We start from the raw sequence: 23,498 nt of genomic DNA on the forward strand, positions 1-23,498 counted from the left end.
GAGGGAAAATGTCATGGTCTTGACACCTGGCAGTTGTGATGGCTTATCGGGGCATGAGCAGTTGATATAAAATAAGGGATTTCCAGGTTGTTTTAGCTGGCGTTAGGAGGCTGACCTTGATGTGCAGCTGTTGTACGAGCAGGGAAAAATGCAAAGGTGACAGAAAATTGCGTTGCTGGCACCCATTCAAGTTGCCTGAACATGGCTTCAGGGAAACTGAGGACTGGAAATGTTTTACCAAGGGAAGAGGAACCAGAAAACCTCTCCGTGGCTGGGGCTGTGGTCCTGCTTTTTGGGGGGTCAGGTAGACTTAAATTTTCGGTCACCTTACCAGTTCTGCTGTTGTGCTCCAATACACAACTTACCTTTCAAGCCAGACTAACAAATGGGACTCACACATAATATGACTTTATCAAGTTGAATTACTTTATGGCATAACAGGCCTGTCCAACAAATAACTCTGGGGATGTATAGATATATATAGATATAAACATAGCAGAGTGCAGCTGCTTTTAGTATAATCAAAAAATATAAATGCTAAAATTGACTACTGAGGTTTTTAAACAGCTATTTAAGAATTCAGTTATTTCAAAACTACTTTTAAAGATTCTAAAAGCTTCCCCTTCCCCTGCCATAAGGTGTAGTAACTGCTGAAATACATCCTGCATTTTTAAATGCCTGTTTTTGCTTTTTCACAATCTGCACAGCTAGACTTCTTTTTGCTTTCAGCTGGCATAAACCCTGTGTACTCAAGCATCTATATTGATGTGCCTATCTATTGTTTCTAATCTGGTCAGTTGATCAATGAAGACCAGCATGTAATTAATTGTGTAATATTGTACACAATGTCCCACTCTACATTTATCCAGATGGATTTGTTTCTTGTTAACTATAGCTGCTTTCCTAAACAGTTTCAAGAGGATATAATGGTTTTGTTCTTCCCAGCCTTCCTGTTTTTTAGCTGACAAATAATTTTAAAGGGAAACAATTTCATAGAATATTCTTTTGTTTTTCTTTTTTCTTTTTTTTCTGGATCTCTTTCTTCAAACACTTAGTATTTTTTAGTATTTTGATAAAACGGTCCAAAGTGAAGGAACTAATTGAAGATGCACAATTTGGGTATTATTTCATTCAAATATCTGTGGGGTCACTAGGAGAAATTAAAAGCCTACTTCTATCCTGAGGACCTCACAGATTTCATTTGCAGTGAGCTGGGGAGAAACTGGAAGGAACAGCAAAGGAGTCAGCAGTTTGCCCCATTTTCAGTCTGCAACAGGGACTTTTTGTTCTGCTGTGCCTACCAGATAGGTGATGGTACTCAAGGAAAAGTTGCATCTGCCTGACCTGTCCACTATGATGTTCTACTTCTGCTGTTTTGGTTCTCATGCAGATGGAGGGAACGAGGAGCCACCAGACCGAAGACAGGCAAGTGTAGACTCCCGTCAGAGCCGATCTGGGCAAGGTAAACGTTAGTGTTGTTCTGCCTCAGTGACTCGTTTCTCATTTGTTCACCTTTTATATATACATTTTGTGTTTTTCATAAGACTATGTAATCTGACGGAGTTTTGTAACCATTGTTATTATCCACATAGCTACAAATTTACTAATATTCACAAAACAGACTATCTTTGCGTAGTTTGAAGGAGTTCAGACTAACTCATGGTGCAGCACAGGCGTACCTGTAGAGCGTATGGCATCTCCATTTTGCAGACGGAGGGACGGAGCTTTACGCAAGGGCGGTTGTTGGAGCTGGTGGTGTAAGAAGGCTTCAGCGTGTACCAGCCCAAATCAACAGGCCATTCGGTGACCGCTTGCCTTCTCCCCCTGGTTGCAGAGGGGAGAACCCAGCAGGTTCTCAATAACCAGTTTATCCTTCCCCTCCCAAGCCCCACGATGTGATAGAGGGGGGACCTGTGTGTTCCTGACCTGGGGGCCGAACAGCTGTGTGTTATGTCTTTTGCTTCATTGTGTTTCATCCTACAGGAACAGGGCAAGAGGTCCCAGGAAAACCTAGTAAAAATAGGTTTTATATTATTTAAATAATGATTCTACAACCTCTTTTGTTCAGGATCCGTCATTCACAATAGGCTTGGTGGTTAAAACCACCGCTAGAGCTGTGTAATGGGGATTTCTGTCACTGACAGCAGCAGCTACTTAGATCTGTGCTGGCTTACGTGTCCTTTGAAGTAGCTTACTTAAAGTTTTAAGCATTTGCTCATTTGTGAGGGTTGTGAAAACGCTGGTATTTTCACACAGCTCTTGAGACTAAGAAGCATTTTTTGGAAGCATGGCTCTTGTAGGTGCTATGTGCATTGACTTATTTTCTCTTTGGGATTGCAGCAATAATTTTCCTTTCATTTAGGTTCACGTCTGTTGTTGTCATGGTGTCCTAATGACTTATTATGGAGACATTTTCTCCGGAGTATTGTTCTTTTTTGGCAGTATTCCAGTGTTGCCCGGGCAAAATTATTGCAAGTGATTGAAGCCCGTGATCAGAATTAGGGGGATCGGAATTTAGAGTTAAAACCCTTGAAGCCCTGTGAAATGTCAACAGCTGAAACTGCTCTGTTAACATAGGATCTTTTTATTAGTATTTTAAAATTTATTGTTTAAAATTTTCTTATTTTAAAATAGAAGAGTTAAAATAAAATTAGGAAGGAAGAAGGGAATGTATAACTGCACATACTCCGTGATAGCTCGCATACAAGTAGCCTTTCTGTGCTTCGAGAATACAGAATGAATGGTTGCTCTTTTCCAGACAGTGTTAGCTCAGATAAAGTTGCTGTTGTGTTACTTCTGCAGGCTGAGCCTTGGCCGCTCTCTCTGCCGTTAGTCCCTGTGATGTCCTTTCATTTGTGTGGGTTTTGTCCGTTGGTTTGTTGTTACAAGATACAGCAGCTCAGATGCAGCTGCTGATGGGAGTTGCCTGCTGGGTTTCCGTACGCTTGTTTCAGACATTCTGTTCGCTCAGGTTACGTTTCAGCCTATTTATTCAGCATCACGGCTGCTGTGGAAAAGTACTAGTTTTGGGCAGAGGACATGGGGCTTTTTTTGCAAATACTTACTTGCCAAAGAATGACCAATCTCTGTCTGTTTGCCTCAATGAGTATGACTCTAGGAATTGCAGTTAGCTAGCAAGAAGTTGCAGCATGAGAGGGAGTAGACGGAGAAACAGGTAAAAAAATACTTCCAACTGCTTGGAGAAACAAGCTTCTGTGCTAAATATTTCCATTTGGATCAATGGATGCAATTGTAGACGCAGGCTTTCTACAGTGTAGAAGAAGTCTCTGTGCTCTTTAGAAGTATTATATTTAACTTTGCCCTGGTCTGTGTCTGTAAGTTGCTATCTATCTGCACATGTTAACATGTATTTTTCATAATGATGGGTTAAGGGGTTTTATTATGCTCAGATAAACCAGCCAACTGAAATGAGGCAGTCGTCCTACTTGTGTTTAAACTTCCATGTTGCTGGGTGTGATGCCCAAGTATTGTAGCTGTCTGTAAAGCTTTATTATCTTGGAAAACTTGAAGAAATAGTTCATTAGTTCAAATATGCACTTTTCAGTAGCATTTTATTTAAATATATTTTATAGACAAACTGTCAAAGTTCCAGTTCAGCAGTGAATGATCCGTAATTTGAGGGTTTGATAAACCCAATATTCTTTCTGACTGGTACAAATTTAAAACTGTTTCAATTACCTTGCTTGTGTGTTTGTTTACTCCAGCAAGGATGAGAGAAATTTTGACATCTGTGGAATGAAAATAGTACTTTGTGGATATTCTGTGAGTTCACTGATTTTGTTCTGAAGCATTTGAATTTTAAGAGGGAAAACACTCCTGAAAACTTTGCAAGGATATAATAACTTTTACTTCTATATAAGATACTGCCCCCAATTGCCCTTGGTTTTAGGTAAAGATTGGCCAAAGATACTGGGAACTTACACCATGATAACCAGTGAAATGCACACGGACTTTTACGTCTTACCCAGACCTTAAGTCCCAGACCTCACAGTTCCCTCAAACCCCAAAATCTGGCCTGAGGAAATCTGAACTTTGTTTTTAAGAATCAAAATCAATGATGGCAAATCTTTTTTTTTTGTGTCTGGCGCCAAATGTATTTTGAAAAAAAGTCGTAGCTTGTTTCTGTTGAAGCCAATGCCGATTTTGGCACTGACGCCGGTTTGCCTTTCCTGGCACTCGCAGGTGATTATGAATAGGCTTGCAGAGTCAGCAGAGGTGTTCAGCTTGCAGTAACCCTGGAAAAAGCAAGGCCCTCGATCAGCTTACGTCAAGTAAGCTATATATGGAGCCAATAATTGCAATTGGTGATGCACAGCTGGAAGAAGTCAATTTTTTTTGCTGTATTAGCAGCATGCTATCATATTATGCCCTCTTGGAAAAAATATGCCCAACTGCACTAACAGAGCCACTGCATCTTTTGGATGATTAGTAGGAAAAACTTAGAAACAAGATCATCAAACTTGAGATTTTGAGCTCTGCTGAGCAGTAGCACTGTGCTGTGTGGGGTGTGTGTGTGTGTGCAAGACTTGGGCTTGCTCTTGAGAGCACTTGCATTTCTCCAACATACCTTGTTTGTCCTGTCTGCCTGATGTGCTGCCTAATGTCTAATGGAAGGAGACCTGAGAAATGGCAGTGTTCCTACCTCTGAAGCTGTGGTCGTTGTCCGTAGCTCAGACGTGTGTCAAGTGGGAGACCCCAGGATGGTGTTCGGCTGGCTGAACGCGGGTGGGTGCAGTGGAGCTGCCTGTTGCCCTCGACTGCTTTTGTAGCCCATGGAGAGGTCATGGATGGAGTCAGTGGAGTGTCCAGGCTGGGATTCTTCTCTTCCTGAACCAGAACCCTAAACCATGTCATTAGATGAATCTTGTGCTAAACTCCCAGCCTTCTAGAAGCTCTTCTAAACAGCTTGCTTCGATGTAGACACCTCTTTTGTGGACACCAAAATTAGATGAGAGGAACGCATTTTCAGCACACCAAAGTACTGCTGGTGTGCGTGATTGAAGAGGACTGATGAAATGCTTTGGAGATGGGCATAGGCACAGACTTGATGTCTGTAACGAAGTGGTGCTGGTGGTAGGTGGGTCACAGTGGCCCATGGCAGCTTCACTTGGACGGGTCTTGGGTTGAGAAGCAAGGCTGAGATGCTGCTCACGTAGAAATGGTAGTAACTGCAGGGAAAAGGTGGTAAGGCAGTAATTCTAGTTTTCTCTGACTATAGCCAAATATTTTTTTTATATACGCACACACATATATATATTTACATGTGTATATCTATATAAAAGGCATGATATTGTCAGCAACAGCATCTTCCAATAAAAAAAAAAAAAGAATACAATGAACTGTTCCCCCTTAAAGGGATGCACTCCGTTAGAGCATTTCTGTGCACACTTAATTAAAGCAGCATGAAGTGAATAGAAAAACATCAGTGTCTGGCTCATAGTTTGTGGCAATAATGACATTCTCAGATGAATAAAACATATCGAACTGTAGCATACTTACTAGAGCATACTGAAGTTAAAAAAAATCACCTTTGTAAGGATTAGGTTTTGAATATGTGTTCAGTAAACTACTGCGAATGTGGCAAGTGTTCAGGAAGCAAGTGAGTAAAAGTACCTTGAACTGTCAAAAATAGCGTATGTGTAAAGTGTGTTAGTGTTTAGTTTCTTGTAAAGAATGATACAAAAATGCTGAGATATTCCTGAAAGTTGGCATCGGTAATAGATGGATTTTAGCCACAAATGATGCTGCTACTTAGCACGCTTCAGGAACTTGTCCAACATTTTTGACGGTTATTTCAATCTGGGTTTTTCCCCTGATCATAAACAATACGTTGGGTTGTTCACATTGTTCTTTGGATGTCTGGAATAAAGTTAGTCCGTCGTCACCTCTGGACATTACAATATTTGAGCCATTTACCCTTTTGTCTTCTCCCCACTTCTGTCTGTCTACCCTTCTGTCTAGCAGTTAAATTTGCTCTTTTAAACATGTTCTTGCAAGCTATTGAGAACAGCACAGCTATCCAATGGAAATCAAATAATGAATGCCTCTATGGGGGAAAAACATCAGTAGGCACTAAAAACTAAAATCCATCTCTTAAAGGTGTGTCAAGTGTAGTCTTACATTATCTCTAATGAAATATTAATGCTAACAGTTTTAAGTTGGTTTTGCAGAAGAATTATTAGTTGTCTGTGTTAGGTTGTTAATCTTATTGACTAGAGGTGGAGAACCACGTGTTCTTGACCCAGAGGTTTCCATATTCTGCAGCTAATAGGAGGAACCTTATGGCTCCCAACTCTCATTAATATTTATTGCAACAATTAGCAATACGTGCCTTTATTGTTCTATCTCCACTTGTTGTCATGTTATTTGGTGTCTTCCATGTGGATCTGTAGTGACGTGACCCCCATACAGGCTTTGTGCGTCTCTGGGTGCTTCTGTACGTTTGTCGGGGGAGAGTTGGAAGTGGTGGCTGCTTTTGGAGGCTTTTGTTGTTTGGTTTTGTTTGGGGTTTTTTTTAGGCTAAAGGTCATCGTGTTAAAATGTAATTCAGCTGTGACAGGTTTTTTATTAGAAATCCACAAGCAAAACGCACAAGAAACTATCAGTAAAAGGATGATTGCTTTGTTTGAATTATATTTAAAACTGGTGACTCTAGGACTCTCTGAAAGTCAAATTAAAAAAAATGAAAATAAATTCCTCATGGTTATGCTGTTCATAATCTAAAGACGTGTGCTGAGATGCTGTTCCAGAAATACAGTTTCTCCAAGGGAAGTGTCAAGACCATGCAAGATGAGCAGGAGAAAGCAGCCGTCCCTGCTCCCTGCAGGGCTGAGAGCGGCGTGCAGCGAGGTGGCTCTGCGGCTGGGCTCACCCGAGCCAGACAGTTCTCTGTCTAGGAATGATAAAAGCAGGAGACTCCCTTGTATTCTAACCAGTTCCTTTTTATTTTTATATCCCCATCAGGCACCTCCACAGAGAACGACTGTGCTTTTGAACCAGACTACGCTATTCCGCCACTCCCAGTGACCGAAGGTATGCAGCACATTCGGATTATGGAGGGCATGTCCCGCTCCCTTCCATCCTCCCCCTTACTCACACATCAGTCTATCAGTGTTCGGCTCCAACCTGTGAAGAAGTTAACTGGTAAGGACTTTAAATAAAGTTCAGTGGGGCTTTTAAGGTCCGTTGGTGCAAAAATCTGTAAGAAAGCGCTTTGAACAAGCTTCTGTGTACTAGTCATCATTTGTTTATTATAGCAGCCACTTTAGTGAAAACCAGGAATGGATTGGATTTCATGCTGACAGAGAAATCTTTCTATTCTGAAAACGATGTTTCTGTTTTACAAATATTCTCTAGTTTTCTGAGAAAATTCTAGCAGAGTGTATTTCATTTCCACTTTGTATTGTGGTGTATGCACAGTGGAAGTGTTACAGTAATTTTAAAGAACTTTATGCTAAAATTTTGAATGCCCAGAGAATACATCAGAAAAAATGATAAACTTATACAGCAAAGTGATTTTTTTCATAGTTCATGCATATTTTTAAACTGTGTATCTAATCTGCTGGGATTGTGGTTTGAACACCTAGAGATTTTAAAGTAGTTGGATTTTCAAAAGCACTTGGAGTCTAACATCCATGTAAAAGCCCGACATAGTATTTCTACTGGTAATGGTTTTGAGAAACTTGCTTCTTGCCTAAAATCTGACATACCTCCGTGCCCATCTTTAAAAACGATCAGCCAGTGTACTGCGTTTGTACTGAGAGAAACCTCCAAAGATAATTTTCACCTGATATTATCTGATCTATTGTAACAAAAGGGAGCTCTGATACACTTTGTACCTTTTGTTTTCCCTGCCCTCTGGTGAAATGAGAAATTGAAAAGGACAGGAGGAAGATTCTTGAATCGTGACAGAGTCACTTTGCAGGATCTCATGGTGGTCTGAGCCTGTCAGTAGCAGTGGAGCTCAAGAGGTGCAAGAGAATCAGGCGGAAGGAGTTTTAGAAGGACATGAAAATAGTTTAAAAGGGAAGTTTCAGTGCCTTACTCAGCTGTCTTCAACATGAGTTTCCCATCACTAAGAACTTCTAAGCGTGGCTGACGTTCTGCCTTAAAACGTGAAGGCCTAAAACAACTTCTTAGTGGAAATGAGAACAGCTATGTACTTCAGAGGCTGCTTCTTCAGGAGGGCCAGTGATGTGACACTTGGAGGATCTGTGGAGTTTTATTGGTTTTGGGGTTTTTTTTTGAAACGCTTTCCTTTTTAAGAATATCCTTCAGTTTGCAGTCCTGAGTCAGGGCAGTGCAGCTGGATGTTCAGAGCTCCTTTCTGTTTGTCCTTCAGCATTTCCTTCTCTTCTGCAGAACAGCTAAGAATTGTACTTTACCAGAGTAGCTGCTAACACTAGATTCGTAAAAGTTCAGTTTCAACTTCTAGAATCATAAAATTCAGTAGTGGATTACGAAAGTAGTTTCAAAATGCAGTCCATTTCAGCTTAGTGTCTCTAAAACCTTGTTATTTTTTATTGTAGTTATCGGTACTTTCCTCCGGTACGAATACGTTGCTTGCAGCACTTCGCGGGGTGGAAATTGTGTGTGTGCTTGGTTTGTTTTCTGGGTTTTGTTTTTCTTTTTTTCTTGTCATGCCACACAATAATGGGTAGGTGTTGAATCCACAACCTTCCTGCCACAAAAAGCATAGGTTATGAAAAATGACAAAGATAATTCAAGGCTATTTTTAATTCTCACAGCATGTCTGTACTTGTTTAATTTATTGAGTAATATATAGCTAGTTTGTTCCTCCTTTTCCTGAGTTTTCTCCCATGATCCTCACATTCATCCAGTTTCCTCTTCCTTTTAGTTTTTTATTTACTTGTAGTTTTCTTCTTTGTTTTGTGTGGCTTCCTTAGTAGAGGCAGGTAATATTAGCCAGTTCCATAGACCTTTTTTCAGTTAGGAAAGGATGAAAAGCATTGTGTTTTACAAATAGTTTAGGCCTTTGTAGTATCTTTATCTTGTTCATTATCCTTCTGTCCCCTTCTTTTGACTATAATCCTTTGTGTTTATGTGATCTCCTATTGGAGCTCTGAGTAACGTTATATTCATGTATTTACTTGAACAGTTCATTACTCTTCTCTGACATACTTGCAGAGGGTTTTTGCTGTACCCCATGGAAAGACCAATTTTTCTTATATTGCTGCAGCTCCATTTCTCTAACAACTTCCAGCTTGCTCAGCAAGCTGCCTTGGTGTAGATCTGCTGGATTTCTGGCTTGTCAACAGACATTAACCTCCTCCCACTTCTCAAATCACAACAGTTCATCCTAGCAGATTAAGCTCCATGTATTCATAATTATCTTTTTCTGGGTGGAAACAGCTCAGACTCCATTCAGCTCCAAACTTGGAAAGCTTTTGTTGGAGTTGGTGGGGCTGCTGTTTGGAGTGTCCCACTTGTTCCTCCAAAGACCAGATATTGAAATCCCAGCAGTGGCTTTTGCAGGTAGTAATGCAAAGAAAAGGATCGTGATTCATACAGACTTCAGGGGTTTAGGCAGTTTGCCGAAACGTGTGCTCAAATACCAGTGAGGTGGTCTTGTAGAGCTGTGCTGTGGACATTCAGCTGGTGGAAGTACATACGCCTCTGTCGGTCTGGTTTGCAAACTATATGTGATGAAATCTAGACCTGAACAAGATGTGTACAAACCAGGAAGACATCAATAAAATGCTGATAATTGTTATTACACAAAAGTAAGAGAAGAAAAGCATAGGGTCCTGGTTTTGTTGGAGGTCCATTTTGGGGCCACACACAAGAATCTGTTGGAAATTGATTGGGAAGATGACTACGTCTGTCTTCTACTTGCAGTCTTTTCCATCTGTTTTAAATATCCTGTTCCGGCTAGGCTGAATCTGGTATAGCATGAAAACACATGATAATATTTTGCACGTACATGTCTTGATGACTTCAGTGCAGCTCCTGATATACTTCGAATTCGAAGTGTGTTTCAGTGTGTTGGTGGATTAGCATGATTTTTAAAATTACTAGTTTAATTTACTGTAGATATTGTAAAAGGAAGGTGTTTATTTTACATCCTCATGCAGTCATTGTAGGAATTTGTTTGCTTTCATTAAGGTAACCTGTAAAGGAACTGGGAAAGTAGTGCTTTCCGCTCTTTGTTATTCACAGTACTTACCACGTTTCTTCAACTATTCCTTATCATCTCTCTCATTTACTACTTATCTGAGAGATGTAAAAGGCAAAAAAATCCTTCGGCAGCAGAAAGAGATGGCTGTTGAATGACTGACCGTTTACTGTATCGGCAAATAAAAAGTTGGGGTTTTTTTCTGGTGGACATCGAGTGGCCGTTTTTAAAGACCCTCTTCATTTTTATTCATTAGTAAAACAGCATGATCTGTAAAATAAAGAAAATTTGGTTTTACTATTAGATTCGTGAAGACAAGTTCACAGCCTTGCGCTATTTTTGGATGTGTTCCTTCCCAATTTTGACCAATATCCCTCTCCGATTTTACAAAAGTCTTGTAAGTGCCATCGTAGCATACTCAAAATCTGGTAGAATTGATAAGCAGCTTGGTTTAAAAAATCTTCATGTGACTGTGGGAGCTTTCAGATAAAAATAAGCAGCCAGCAGTTTGACAGTAAATGCATGGAGACATTTCACAAAGTCTCACTGGCTGTGATGGTTTCCTCTTCTGCTTTGTCTCGTTGTGCTGTCCAGTTGTTAATCCTACACAATAACAGCAGTGATTCCTTTTGGAAAAGGGATGAGGGTGATTCTGGGAAACTGAAGTATTACAAAAAGAGGCTTTTGTCCGTCTGACAGTTGCCACATGGATTTTTCAAAGCGACCTTCAGAGCATAGAAAATTGTTGAGAAATTATCCAATTGTAGGGGCTTTTTCATGCTGTTAGCTTCTTACATACATTTGTGTGTGACTAACCCATTCATGTCATAATTTCCATATCTGCGGAGTAGCTCGATAGCGGAATAGTACTATCTGTTACATAAAAAACCTTTGTTGTCTTGTATGTTTTTTTCTTTTTTACTAAAGATTTAATTCCTAAAACCATTTGCAGCAAAACATGACTCCACCAACTTCTGCATTTATGCTTTTTGGAATTCTTCAGAGATGAAAATTTGAATACAAAAGACTTTTTAGGCTCTTCACAAGATGATTTTCTCATGTTTGAGGGCTAAAGTATCTTGGGTCATTCTGGGTCTGCATGCATCCATTCCAGTGTAGTAGGGTAGGTCTGTCAGCTCTGGTGGGGAAAGCAGCTACCGAGATGGCCCTTTTTTTTTTCATGGGCATCACGGGGTGTCAACGCTAATTTGGGGTTTAACTTAGCCCTTGAGAAGGGAAAAGAAACCTGTATGGTGCAGAGAAACTTGCCCAGTAGAAACTGCGATGCTATCTATCTATTTATTTATTCATCTATTTATAATATAATCTTTTAAAGTTCTTAACCTGGCTGATTTGTAAACAAGTCAGCTTTTCATCCACAGAAAAGTTCAATTGTCCACTTTTGCTAAAAAGCAATAGGAACATGTTACACAGTGTGTTAAGTTTCTTTCCAGAGGAACTGAGGTCACTTGCTAGCCTGTTGATATCTGGGTTTTCTATGTATGGAGACTGGGCTGGATTCAGAGGTTGATAAATATTCAGTATGGTTGCAATTTTCACTCTGCTGAATAGTCTGGTGATTAAGAAAAACTAAGGTCATTGTGGCTCTAAAGGGTGAAGTAATAGTAAGCATAAGTAATCAGCTCTCCCTTTCCTGCCTGTATAACCTATTATTTAGCAGTGGCTAAGAACGTATTTTAGATTGGCATGTTCAACCTCCGTTTATGCTGTTTAATAATTTTTTTTAATAACAGTGGCTTTATTAGCAAGTGTAATGTGAAAAGTACATAATAAAAAGAAAAAAAAGTACCAGCCCAGGATAAGTATGTACAAGACACCATTTTGATTTTTGTCTGGAATAAAATCAGCACTTAAAAGTTATCATGCTTACTGCACAAAGAGAACAACTGTTTTCAAAACCATTGGGTTAAATATTCTACTACACATCAAAAGTGTATCATTGATGACTCAGAGCCATGGCTGCAATGAAAATAATGCTATAGCATTGTATACCTTCATTCAGGAAAGCACTGCTTTTCAGGAGGGTGCTTATAGAGATGAATGTATCTAAGTGCTTTCCTGAATCGATGCCAAAAATAGTAACCCAGCGTTGTATTAGGTTAAAAGATGAGATATTGGGCTGAAAGAGTCAGCTACCGATGCTTTATTCTATTACTGTGGAACCTACCATGTGCAAAGGATTTGCACAAAGCCCAGTGCCGCACCTACCTCCTCCTCCGGAAAGATTTTTAATTTACATGCTGTAAATTCATATGCACAGGGATAATTTTATTCATCACTGTACTTGGCTTCTATTTTTTTCTATTCGGTGACAGATTGCAAGCTTTAGGATTCTTTTAGAAAGAGCATGTGTGTGTGTGAATGCCCATACATAGAGGAAGAAGGGGAGAATATTGTCAAGAAATTTAGGAAGTAAATCATGTTTTTCTAAGAGTGGCCTAGATGTTTAGGTTTGGATTCTCGAAGGCCCCATTCCTCCTGTATCCAGAGTGAATTAGATGTTTCAGCGTCTTTGAAGACATGGACCTGAGGAGCTGGTTTCATTGCAAATCACCTGCTTTGAGAACATTCCTCCCCTCTGCTTTCAGAATCTGGGAACTTTCCCTAAGACTGAACTTCATAGAAACAAGTAGGAATGTTCCTAGGTGTGTTCAGGCAACTAATAGCATCCTCTTTCCTAAAGAAAACGTGTACTCTTTAACTAGGTCCTTCAAAGATGGTGAGAGCAGAGCTAAGCAGGCTGGAGACTCGCTCTTCCCTGTGACACCAGTGGGGACCCACCACTGTGGTTCTCAACACCCTCCAGATCCAGCCGAGCTGGGGACACCCACGAGCAACGTCCCCTGTGCCACCATCACCCGTGTCATTTGTAGTGCTTGGGGTCTTGTCATCACCCCATCCTTCTGCAACCTCCTTTGTATTTCTTGGGAATAGCCATGGGGATTGTAATTTCTTCCTTCTCTCCATCTTCAGCAAATGGTTGAATATTCTTGATGCTAATTGTAATTGTGGAACTAAGCAAGCTGAGATCTCTTTACTTGAAAATGAATTGTTTCTTGTTTAATGGTGACAAACCCAGATTAATAATCGCAGCCCTCTGGGACTACTTATTCTCTTGAAACTATTGCACTAACTCAGCTGGGTGTGAACGCGAGAGATGGCGAGGCAGCTGCTTTAGGTGTGTGAGTGTTGGGCAGAAGCTGGCTGTGTGGTACATGTTTGTTCGAATAAAATCAGGTAATCAATGGAAAGGATTTCTAAAAGTTTAAATTTTGATCGCTGAGCAGAGACTTCAGAACTACAGTGTTGTATCGGCTTTTGGGGAAATAGTTGCAGTTCTCTTGGTCACGGTGTATTGTCTATTTGAGCACGAGCATTAAGTGAAAAGCATCTGATGATGAGTGTGTAAAATAATGTGGTTTTCCCCCTCTGTGTTACAGCATGGAATATAAACCTTGGTCTTATTTACAGCTTGCTATGGCAACTGTATATGAATTGGCTTTCACTGCACTGCTTTATCTGGAGATGCTTTAGGGGCACCGCCAGCCTTTGTTGCACAACAACGACTGGCTCACAGGTTAATTTGGGGATATTTTCCTGTCTCTTGGAGGAGCGGCTGGATCTCTGGTTGGTGGCACTGCCGCTCAGGCAGTCAGCCACCTGATGGTGCTGCAGTTTGGTTCATCTCAGGCTTGCTCCCATAAAGACAGAGCTTCTTACCTGCACGGAGCTACATGATATCTGTGGGTCTCATTGGTACCCTTGTTTTTCACAGATGTTAGTTTGGATCATCGTTAGCAGCCTGCCATTTTCCTTAATAATTTCAGTTATTGGAAAACGCTGCAAAATCATGTTGTTCTGTTGTGTTTTGGTACAATGCTCCCAATGCAAACGTGTCTTGGATTGATGCAATTGTGCATGTGATGATTTGTGCCGACTTCTTCAGTCTGAACAATGAAACCTGTCTCCAACCGAGAAGGGGATGCTGCAGCTTTAAAGCATCCAAGGGCTTACAGCCTTTTAGTATAAATTGTTCCCAGAATCCATGTCACAACTCCTTATATGGTGCTGCTTTTTTTCTCTTAGTTGCCTAGACAACAGCAGCACTGCACCATTCATCAGCTCTGGTCCTGGGCTGCATTGCTAGCCCTTCGGCTTACTCCAAAATGTTCAGGAGAGCATCAGTGAATCATTCACTCCGGTATACTGCGCCATTATTTACCTATTCTTCCAGCAGTTTGCTCTAACAAAAGAGCAAATTAAACTGCGCCATAGAAAGAAACTGTAAAAATACTTCATTTTTCCCCCAAGGGAGGCGTATAGTCTACATTTGCTGCAGCGTTCTGGAAGGAAAGGCTCTCTAATGCCGAGAGACTTAACGAGGAGAGAAAGCCCTGTGTCTGTAAGCTTTTCCGAAATCATCTTTGAGCCTGCTCCCTGGGGACAGAGAAGATGCAGAAGTGATGCTTGTTAGGGGCAGTAGGCACCGCAGGGAGGTGGTGGTTGTGCTTTTGGGAACGGAGCTTGACATCAGCAGCGGGAGGTGTCACCTGTAACATCATCCTGACGTTGTGAGCAGCAATATGGAGCTGGCGCTAGGGAGAGGTGGGGACCAGAGGAGGATCTTTACTGAAGTGCTGCTCTCAAGGCATCGGTACCCGTGAATTAACAGGCTTGCTGAGTTCCTGCTGCAAGATCGCACGCTCTCAGGTGATGGGGAGAGAAAACAAAGCCTTGTGAGTATTTGGACAATTTGTCTTGCGTGGACTTTGATTTAAATTGTGTTAGGCGTTCCTCGGCCTCCTTTAACTCTGCAGAAAATCAATGTAGAATAAGGGATTCTGATGCTCCTAGTTTACAAGGAAGCCATTATTAGAAGGTGTTTAGTATCGGTAAGGGTTATGCTGCTTGGGTTATTTTTCTTTTAGTTGTTGTTGCAATACTTTTACATAATCTGAGTTTGTCACCTGCTTGCTAGGATGTGCAGAATTTCAAGTACAAAATATAAAATCAATGTGCAGTGAAAAAATTCCACTTTTCAGCATTGCTAAAATAAAACTACTGCGGAGTGAGTTGAAAAATGCTACAGATACCAAGAGTGTTTTGGTTTTAAAATTTTAGAACAATGGAGTTGAGATAAGGTTTTCCTTTTGTACTGCAAAATGACCACAAATTAGATTTCAGTGGATTATAAAACCCCTGTGTGCTGAGGGAGAGGTGTATTTCCTTCTCACTAAAAGAGTGAGATTTTTAATTCAATGGTACTAGAAGAAATACAAATAAATAAACCATCGGTTTTGAGGTATAATTTGAGGAAGGGATGTTCAAGTGCCTAGTGCTCATGTTGCAGCTAATTTTTGAGGGGTGTTGTGCTTAAAATTGTTGGTGTCAGGACAGACTTTCATCCTTTTTAGGGATTTTTATATCACACTGTTTGCAGTATGCTTACATTTCTTTTTATTGCTTTCTTTAAGTGTCATACTATCAGCATGACATTGATCTGAAATTCATGTTTTTCATGTAGGAGTGGAGGCTGGATTGGAGGCCCACTCTTGCATTTCTGAACTGCACAGGAATGACAAGGACTGAGTTATCTGTAAAGTGCCATTAGACTGAGGGGTTTTTCAAGATGCATGATGTATTTTTTTTCTGGGCATAATTAATTTTCCATTTAATTTTCCCTGATGCATTGCAATCTGTCGCTATCCAGAGGTTTAACAAGTAGAAAACTTGTATTTTGCCAGAATTACTGAGTCGTCCCTTTTAAAAAAATGATGTAAAACACATGCACACACAAAAAAGCAACATTTCATGGTGGTTTTGGCACCTGTGTTTATAGTCCTGCCTTGTACTCTTGTGTGGCAAACCCTAACATCTCCAGCAACGAAACCTGCTGGAGAAGGAGGATCTTCTTTCATTTACAAAGATGTATGCTGAATATTTTTTTCTTCTTGTGTCAGTTCTTACTATTCATTTTTGGGATGCTTCATCCATTATTTTTGGACTTGTGATTTGTTTTGACAGGCGTATACTTAAATGGAAACCAACTGGGCTTGCAGAAGTAAAACAGGTGGATGAATGTGTCTCTGCGCATACCCACATGTGTGTATTTATCTTTATTAAACAAACATAACTATTTATGTGAAATGGGTAAACCTCCCACTTAAGTTTTTTGGGGCTCCAAAACTGTCCCTGAAATTTATACAGATGAAATAGTACCTCTATTTGTGACTTTTTGACTTAAACCAAATCCTGTGTTGAAGGCTTTTCTTCTGTTGGATACCTGTCAAACTCGTGACATTTCTGCCTTAGTTTCAGGATGGTTTGGATGTAACTTTTATTTTTTTAAATGGAGGGAAGGAAAACACTGACCTGTCATATTTATTGGCTTTTGAAAGTCACTAACCAGTTTTAGCATGGATTTTCCTGAATGCTGCTTACAAGACGAACCCTATTTTGTCTTGTTTTGACACACAACTGCCTTCCATATTGACAGAAATCATAATAGAGATATGCAGAAAATCCCACATGCTTTCCCTTGATGTTTGCTTGTGAGATTGCCTGCCTGCCTACCAGGCCTGCAGAACCTTTATAATTTGCTCTTCCCCAGGATTTTTTTTTGCATTGAGGCTGTTGAGCTGCTCAGACTTGCAGATTCTGGGGTAAACATGTCATCACAGCGTTATAGCTGGGAAAAGGTGATAATAGCTTTTCATTTCAGATATTTGTATAGATGCTTAAACAAAGGGAGAACCCCAAAGGTTTATGTTTAGTGCAGATAACATTAAAATGGCAAGCAAAATAGCCTTGAACCTCCATGGCTTTTCAGAAGCTCAGAGCTAGAAGTGTGTCCTTATTTCACACTGGTGCTGCACAAAATGGAGCATCTGTCACGATTACACTTCTGATGTGTGAGAATTTTAATTTTTAGACATAGCTAGGAGGTTTCTATAGCAAGAGAAGGTGGTGTAGGAAGCCTCCTGTGGAGTTAAATCAGGCCATTGCTCTTCCCTTCACTACATCTTTCCCTCCGGTCCTAGAGCATGCCCTTAAAGGTGTTCTGTGCACTTGATTGTGCTGCTCCTTGTGAGCAGAGGGGTCTTCACAGGACACGCTTTTTTGGAATAAGGCCTTATTTCCAATTGGGCTGCTTGTTTTCTAAGAAAAAGCCCTCATCTCCAGCGGGACTGCTTGTTTGCTAATCCTTTCCTTCTATACCAACGAGACAACCTGTTTTGGAAAGTCTTTTTCCTGTGTCCTGCGTGATGACACAGGGTTGTTGGGTTGGATTACTCGTCTGAAGACTGACCATTACTTTTGCAAAAGTTAATTTCTGATGTGATCTGTAACTTCTTGCTGCTAATCATGTAGGAAGCTTTGGTTGGGCTTATCAAGACTCATGGTACTGCCAAGTTTGGAGTAATCCCACATATTAAAAGTTTCTGCAGCACGTGTACAGCATGATGATGGGGTCACATATTGCAGAGCTGCATGCTGGGTTTTCATCACAGATCCCTGACCAATGCCCAAACCAGCAAGCTGAGAATTGAGATGGGTCATTGTCTCTGGACCATTGCTTTGGCACGTGCTGTCTCTTTCCTTGCTCTGTGGTGACTTGCCTTAAGTAGCTGTTGGTGCTGTGTAATTCCATTCCTGGATATATTGCTGATTTAACAACATGCATATGATTTGGAGTTGTATCAAAGATGTCTTTGGCCCAACATTCAAGCTGTGTTCCCATATACCTGCATGCCTTCTGTTGCCAGAAACCTTTACCAATGATTCTTGCACCCCAAAATATGCAATAGTGTAATCCATCCCTTTTCCATGCACTTCATTAAGAAATAACATATTGTTTGTTACCAAGATATGATTCTTGATTTACTTCCAAGTACATATTGTGCGTATACATTTCTGAATGAGCTGCTTTCTTATGCCAGCATCAGCTTTTTTAATAGTTTAAATAATAGCCCTCTAAGTACCCAGTTTCTTGAACAACAGCTACAGCTGATAGGCCTGAGATTTTTATACTGCATGTGGAGATGGGCATTTTTTCTGTCAACAAAGAAGAAACATCCTACAGCTAAATGAAATGAGAACACAAATTAACCCTAACTGTTTTGAAATGGTAGTTTGACCAAAGAAAAAAAATAATCCTCACTTCCAATATTTATTTGGTTCAGTACCTTTGTATTTATTAAACCAGATATCCAGGGTCCTGACATGTTGTCGTGGTTTAACCCCAGCTGGCAACTAAGCACCACGTAGCCACTTGCTCACTCCCCCCACCCAGTGGGATGGGCAAGAGAATTAGAAAAAAATAGCAAAACTTGTGGGTTGAGGTAAAGATGGTTTAATAGGACAGAAAAGGAAGAAGACAAAAGAAAAAAAGGAATTGGAATGTACAAAACAAGTGATGCACAGTGCAGTTACTCACCACTTGCCGACCGACACCCAGTCAGTTCCCGAGCAGTGATCCACACGCCCCCCAGCCAACTCCCCCCAGTTTATATACTGGACATGATGTCCCATGGTATGGAATATCCCTTCGGCCAGTTTGGGTCAGCTGTCCTGGCTGTGTCCCCTCCCAACTCCTTGTGCCCCTTCAGCCTTCTTACTGGCTGGGCATGAGAAGCTGAAAAGTCCTTGACTTTAGACTAAACACTACTTGCAACAACTGAAAACATCAGTGTGTTACCAACATTCTTCTCATACTGAACCCAAAACATAACACTATACCAGCTACTGGAAAGATAATTAACTCTATCCCAGCTGAAACCAGGACACATGTGCCATGTTGTCACTGAGTGCCACTTCTTTCATAGGACCCACAGGTCTTCACGGTCCAAAACTGGCTGGAGCTTGTGATGTGTGCCCAAGCGCCTCTTCCCTCAGGACTTTGTCCCATGCAGACGCTGAGACTTCTGATTAGTTGTGGGGGAGCATCTTGGCTGAAGATTGCAATATAAATGCCTGGTTTCACAAGTGATTTTGAAAGGGTTCCTGTTGACTTGTTTGAAGGAGCTCTGCGTGTAACAGCAATTGCAAATTGCATTGAGCCTGATGCCTCACCAGGTGCTACTTCAGGTCTTGATAGTTGACTGTTCTTCAGGATTTTTTAGACACACGATTATAATTTCTTTATCCTCTCCTTCCATCCCCCCAGTTAGAAAAGATGCTTTTGGAATCGTGTTCCCGAATCAGCCTGGTTATACAGGCAAGAGGCAAGGCAATGGGAAATGAAAATTTTCTGAAATATTAGAGCATTTCTAAAAGCTTTTCTGTTTGTGTTTTGCACAATAGAAAGGAATGATGTGGATCTGTACCTGTTGCTGGTACTGCTCTGGAAAATAGACAGATTCTTGCTGCCCACTTAATCTGAGGGCAGGTTGCATAAGTGGATGAGAATGAATAACTTCACATTGTCTTCTAGTAAAGGAATCACTGCTGCAGAACATATGGGCTTAGTTTTATCTTGTACCGTATTTGTTAAAAGTTTATTTTTGGACAGAAGGCATTTATGCATGTATAAATACATTGGTGTGCTGAAACGTTCTTTTTGATTGCCAAATACCCAGCACTGCTATGCAATAACCATCTAAACATTGCACGTTTGATTTGTTTATACGCACGAGATTAAATTTCTGCTTTCATGTTTGCATCAAAGTAGTACTTGGTATATAGCATTGTGTTATAGTTTGATTTCAGAAATAAGTGATTTTGCACTATAAATATTTCATTATGTGATAATAATGCAGTTATAACTTAGCTTTGTGTCAAGTTTGTTCTAAAGCTGTAGCGCCCTTTGTTCTACAATGTCAGATACCATAAAATTTAAGCAGAGGAAATGTATTGGTGAGCTATTGTAAATCTGGATTGGCAGATGCTAATTTAAACCTAACATTGTTCTCTCCCAGTGTTTTAAAATTTCGCCTCTTAAGAAAACAAAGACTTGTTTATATACCTTTGTTTTCAGCAGGATATATTTGAGTATCACGTTAGTTCATGAAGAGGTGAAAGATGACTGTTGCTTGCTCTTCTACATTCTTCTGGGTTTGCCTGTTATTCTTTTACAGTGTTTCTGTGATTTTTCTCCGTAAATGTAACAGACAAATTTTTTGTATACAGATTCCTGTCTACCCTATTTCTATAGGAAGCAAGACTTACTCTTTTCTTTCTGTTCAGTGGTAGAATCTTTCAGATCAAGATCTATTTAGACAAGTTGATGGTTTAAGTTCTTTGTGTGGGGTTTTTTTTTTCCTATTAGAATGTCCAATTTTCTATTTAATGAGTACATGGTTACAGAGAACGATTTCTCAGTTAATTTAAACAGCCCCTTAAACTTTAGCTTTTGTCGAAGGTTTGCATCTTCATTTCATTTAACAACAACAAAAAAAAGACTAAGCACTTTGCTTTCTGCAGTTTTTCCTAGGGCATGCTTTGAAATTTCTAGAAACAGTTTGAACAGGTGAATAAGCTTGTCCAGCACTTTGCTCATAAGAGCAACAGTAATACGAATCATGTAAATCTGAATGACCTATACCAAAATCCAGCCTCTTGCCAAGCTGAGCTTCTACTATAACCACATATTTATGAACAAACCAGGTACTTTTTAAAAAGAACTAAATGCAAAGAAAAATTAGCTTCAACAAAACCAATCAGCTGTCCACCTCCAAAAAAAACCCCAACACTACCTTTAAATAAATTATGATGAGCACCGTAATTTTGTGTGTTCTAACTGTTAAATTATTATTATTGGTGATGGTGGGGAAGCTTTCACATTGTAATACCCAACCTGAAGACTTTTCCAGTGACAAATACAAAAACCACTGGGGAATTGCTGTAGATGTGCACCAGAACATTGCACCAGGTAGCATTGATGTAGAGAAGGTTGGTACCGCAAGAGCTAAGGGCCAAGGCAGCGAAGCTGTTGGACTTAGTGGGATTTTTCCTGTTGTCTCAGCGGCATTCTTAGAGCCTTTGTATTGACTTTCTGTCTCTCTTCGTGTTTTCTGATTCTGCAAAGTATCAAACCTGTTTAGAGGGTTTGAAAGAGGGCTGTAAATGCAGTTTGCCTGGCTTGCTTCTCCTGATCTGCTTCAGAGCCCTCGAAACGGGCAATAGGAGAGCGCGAGATGAAGGCATCAGCGCTGCGAGGAGATGGGACAACTATCAGATACTGTGAAAGCTGGACAAGGAGCAAGTGTAGCTGGAAAAAATGATGCTTCAATTCAGAGGGGGAGAAAGAACACTCAATTTGACAAAGGATAAAGATAAAGCAGAAAAGGGAAGATAAGGCGCTGAAGATGCAGAGAAAGAACGGAGGCAGGTGTGAGTTGGGATAAGGCAGCACTTCTGAGGCAGGTGACAAAACAAGTGTTTGTTCGGGGAGTCGCCTTTGTGGAAAATAGCACGCTCGGGAGCTTGCAGAGGAGCAAGGGTATCTTTGATCCTTTCATCATGATGCCTGTCTTGAAAATTTCTGATACGGGTAGGAAGATCCTCAGCAGAGGAAGGAGGAGCAGCAGCCGTGCCCGCTGTTGCCAGTTCCTCAGCTGTCGGAGCTGGACCAGGCACTGCTCTTGCATTACAGGATGATGTTTAATTTCTTCTTCCACCCCCCCGCCTTAACAAATCTGTACCTGATGGAGCTTGATTCTTATCTCAGGCACAGAAATGGCACCTATGGCTGTATTTTGTAAAATCAGCCAGCCACTACGGGTGTTTAGACCCAGGGATGGATGGTGTGTTGTGGAGGGAGTTGTGGTCCTGCGTGTCTGAGACGAAGAGTGCAGCTCCTTGGTTTGGTACCGTTTGCAGGTTGTGGAAAGTTGAAAATTGGAATTTCTACAAGTTTTTTCTCTGTAAAGGTGAAGCTAGACTTAGGAGAATACAGGTTGGTTGTTTTTTTTTCCCCTGTTATACTTTTCTTTTCTTTTTACCTTCTCAGTCATGGAAGTGAATAGGTGTAAGTGAGAAAATGTTTCTTGAAGGAAAACCACCAGATTAGTGCATTTCTTTCAAGAAATGGTCACTGGCCTTGTTGAGTGCTAAGTCCGTCACTTCTTCAGCTTAGAAATGGGCACTGAGAGCACTGCCTTCCCAGCAAAGTTAACATTATTTTTACTTAAAGGACTAGAGAGGACCTGGTCCTTTGTGGGACATCTCGCTGCTGTGGCAGGATGCACATGCCGCCAAAGCCTCATAGAGATTGCTGGGTCTTAAATCCCATTATACTGAAAAACATTGCTCGCCTGTGTCTGCCTGTGTCATTGACAGAGGCAGGTCCAGTTGGTCTGCTTCTAACTGTCTGTGTTCACACAAATAATCACATGTTCATTAGATAATGTAATTGAATCATTTAGGCATGCCATGTCTCCTTGTCCCTGTTCCTCTGTGGAAGGAAAGGCTGATGCACAGTCATCACTTCTTAAAACAGAAAGTTCTAACAGCTCATTTACTTCTACAAGTAAATAAAGAATTCTAAAAGGAAAGAATAAACTACTGAAAACTAAAGGTGGCTGAATAGCAGCAATTTCTGTAGGTAAAAAAACACCTTGCAAACATAGCATAATACAGTTTCTCAAGTGTTAACAAGCAAGTTCGGCTAATTCAGGCTTGTGTCTTGCCAGATAAGCAGCTTCTTTTTAAGGATATAATATTCTGTGAAGCTCCTACCAGCAAAGAAATATGGATCCTAAATACAGTTTCATATCAATTGAACAATTACGCATATGTGCCAGTGTAATTACAGGTCTGCCTTTATCAGCTAAACCAACTAAATTAGTTTTAGCATAGCAAAATTTGAAAGGCTGACACATAAATAGAGTCACCTTATCTATTCACATCTTTTGCCTTAATTTTAAATGCTGTTATCAAGTATTGAATTTATATTAGCTTGTACGCTATGTAGTCCTGGTCATAAACAATGGTCTTGTATAGTGAACAGGATCTAGTCTCATATGTGCTTTAACATGGGATTACTTGGGCTTTGAATGGTAGGGTATTTTACAATTTAGCCTTCTCTTTTATCATGGTTACAGAATCTTGGCATGATCTTAAGGATATGGTGGGAGAATAAATTAGGTTTTGTTTACGTGCAACTTAGGCTTACTCCTGGCTTTGGCCACTGCCACTTCTGTTCAAATTTAATTTGACTATATAATTTGATGCCTACCTTTGATCGTTCTTGGCTGCTAGTAAAATACTTAAACAGCTTTCTTGCAGCAATGTCTAGAGTGAATAATTCCTTTTAGTTGTTCTTTTTTTCAGATCCCTTCCAAGCCTAGTGCAGTTTTTAATTTTTTACTGCTATAATAAC

General features: G+C 40.4%; 1 protein-coding gene across 1 annotated transcript in view; it reads left to right on the forward strand.

The window, feature by feature from the left end:
* The window catches only part of TANC2 (tetratricopeptide repeat, ankyrin repeat and coiled-coil containing 2), a 255,436-nt gene that overhangs the window by 93,195 nt on the left and 138,743 nt on the right, over nucleotides 1-23,498 (forward strand). The window contains exons 4-5 of the mRNA XM_075036249.1: nucleotides 1,391-1,462; nucleotides 6,985-7,164. Of these exons, the coding sequence (XP_074892350.1) occupies nucleotides 1,391-1,462; nucleotides 6,985-7,164 (252 nt within the window). The remainder of the gene's footprint in view (nucleotides 1-1,390; nucleotides 1,463-6,984; nucleotides 7,165-23,498) is intronic.

Source organism: Buteo buteo, chromosome 9, assembly GCF_964188355.1.
Source record: "Buteo buteo chromosome 9, bButBut1.hap1.1, whole genome shotgun sequence".
Classification (NCBI taxonomy): Eukaryota; Metazoa; Chordata; class Aves; order Accipitriformes; family Accipitridae; genus Buteo; species Buteo buteo.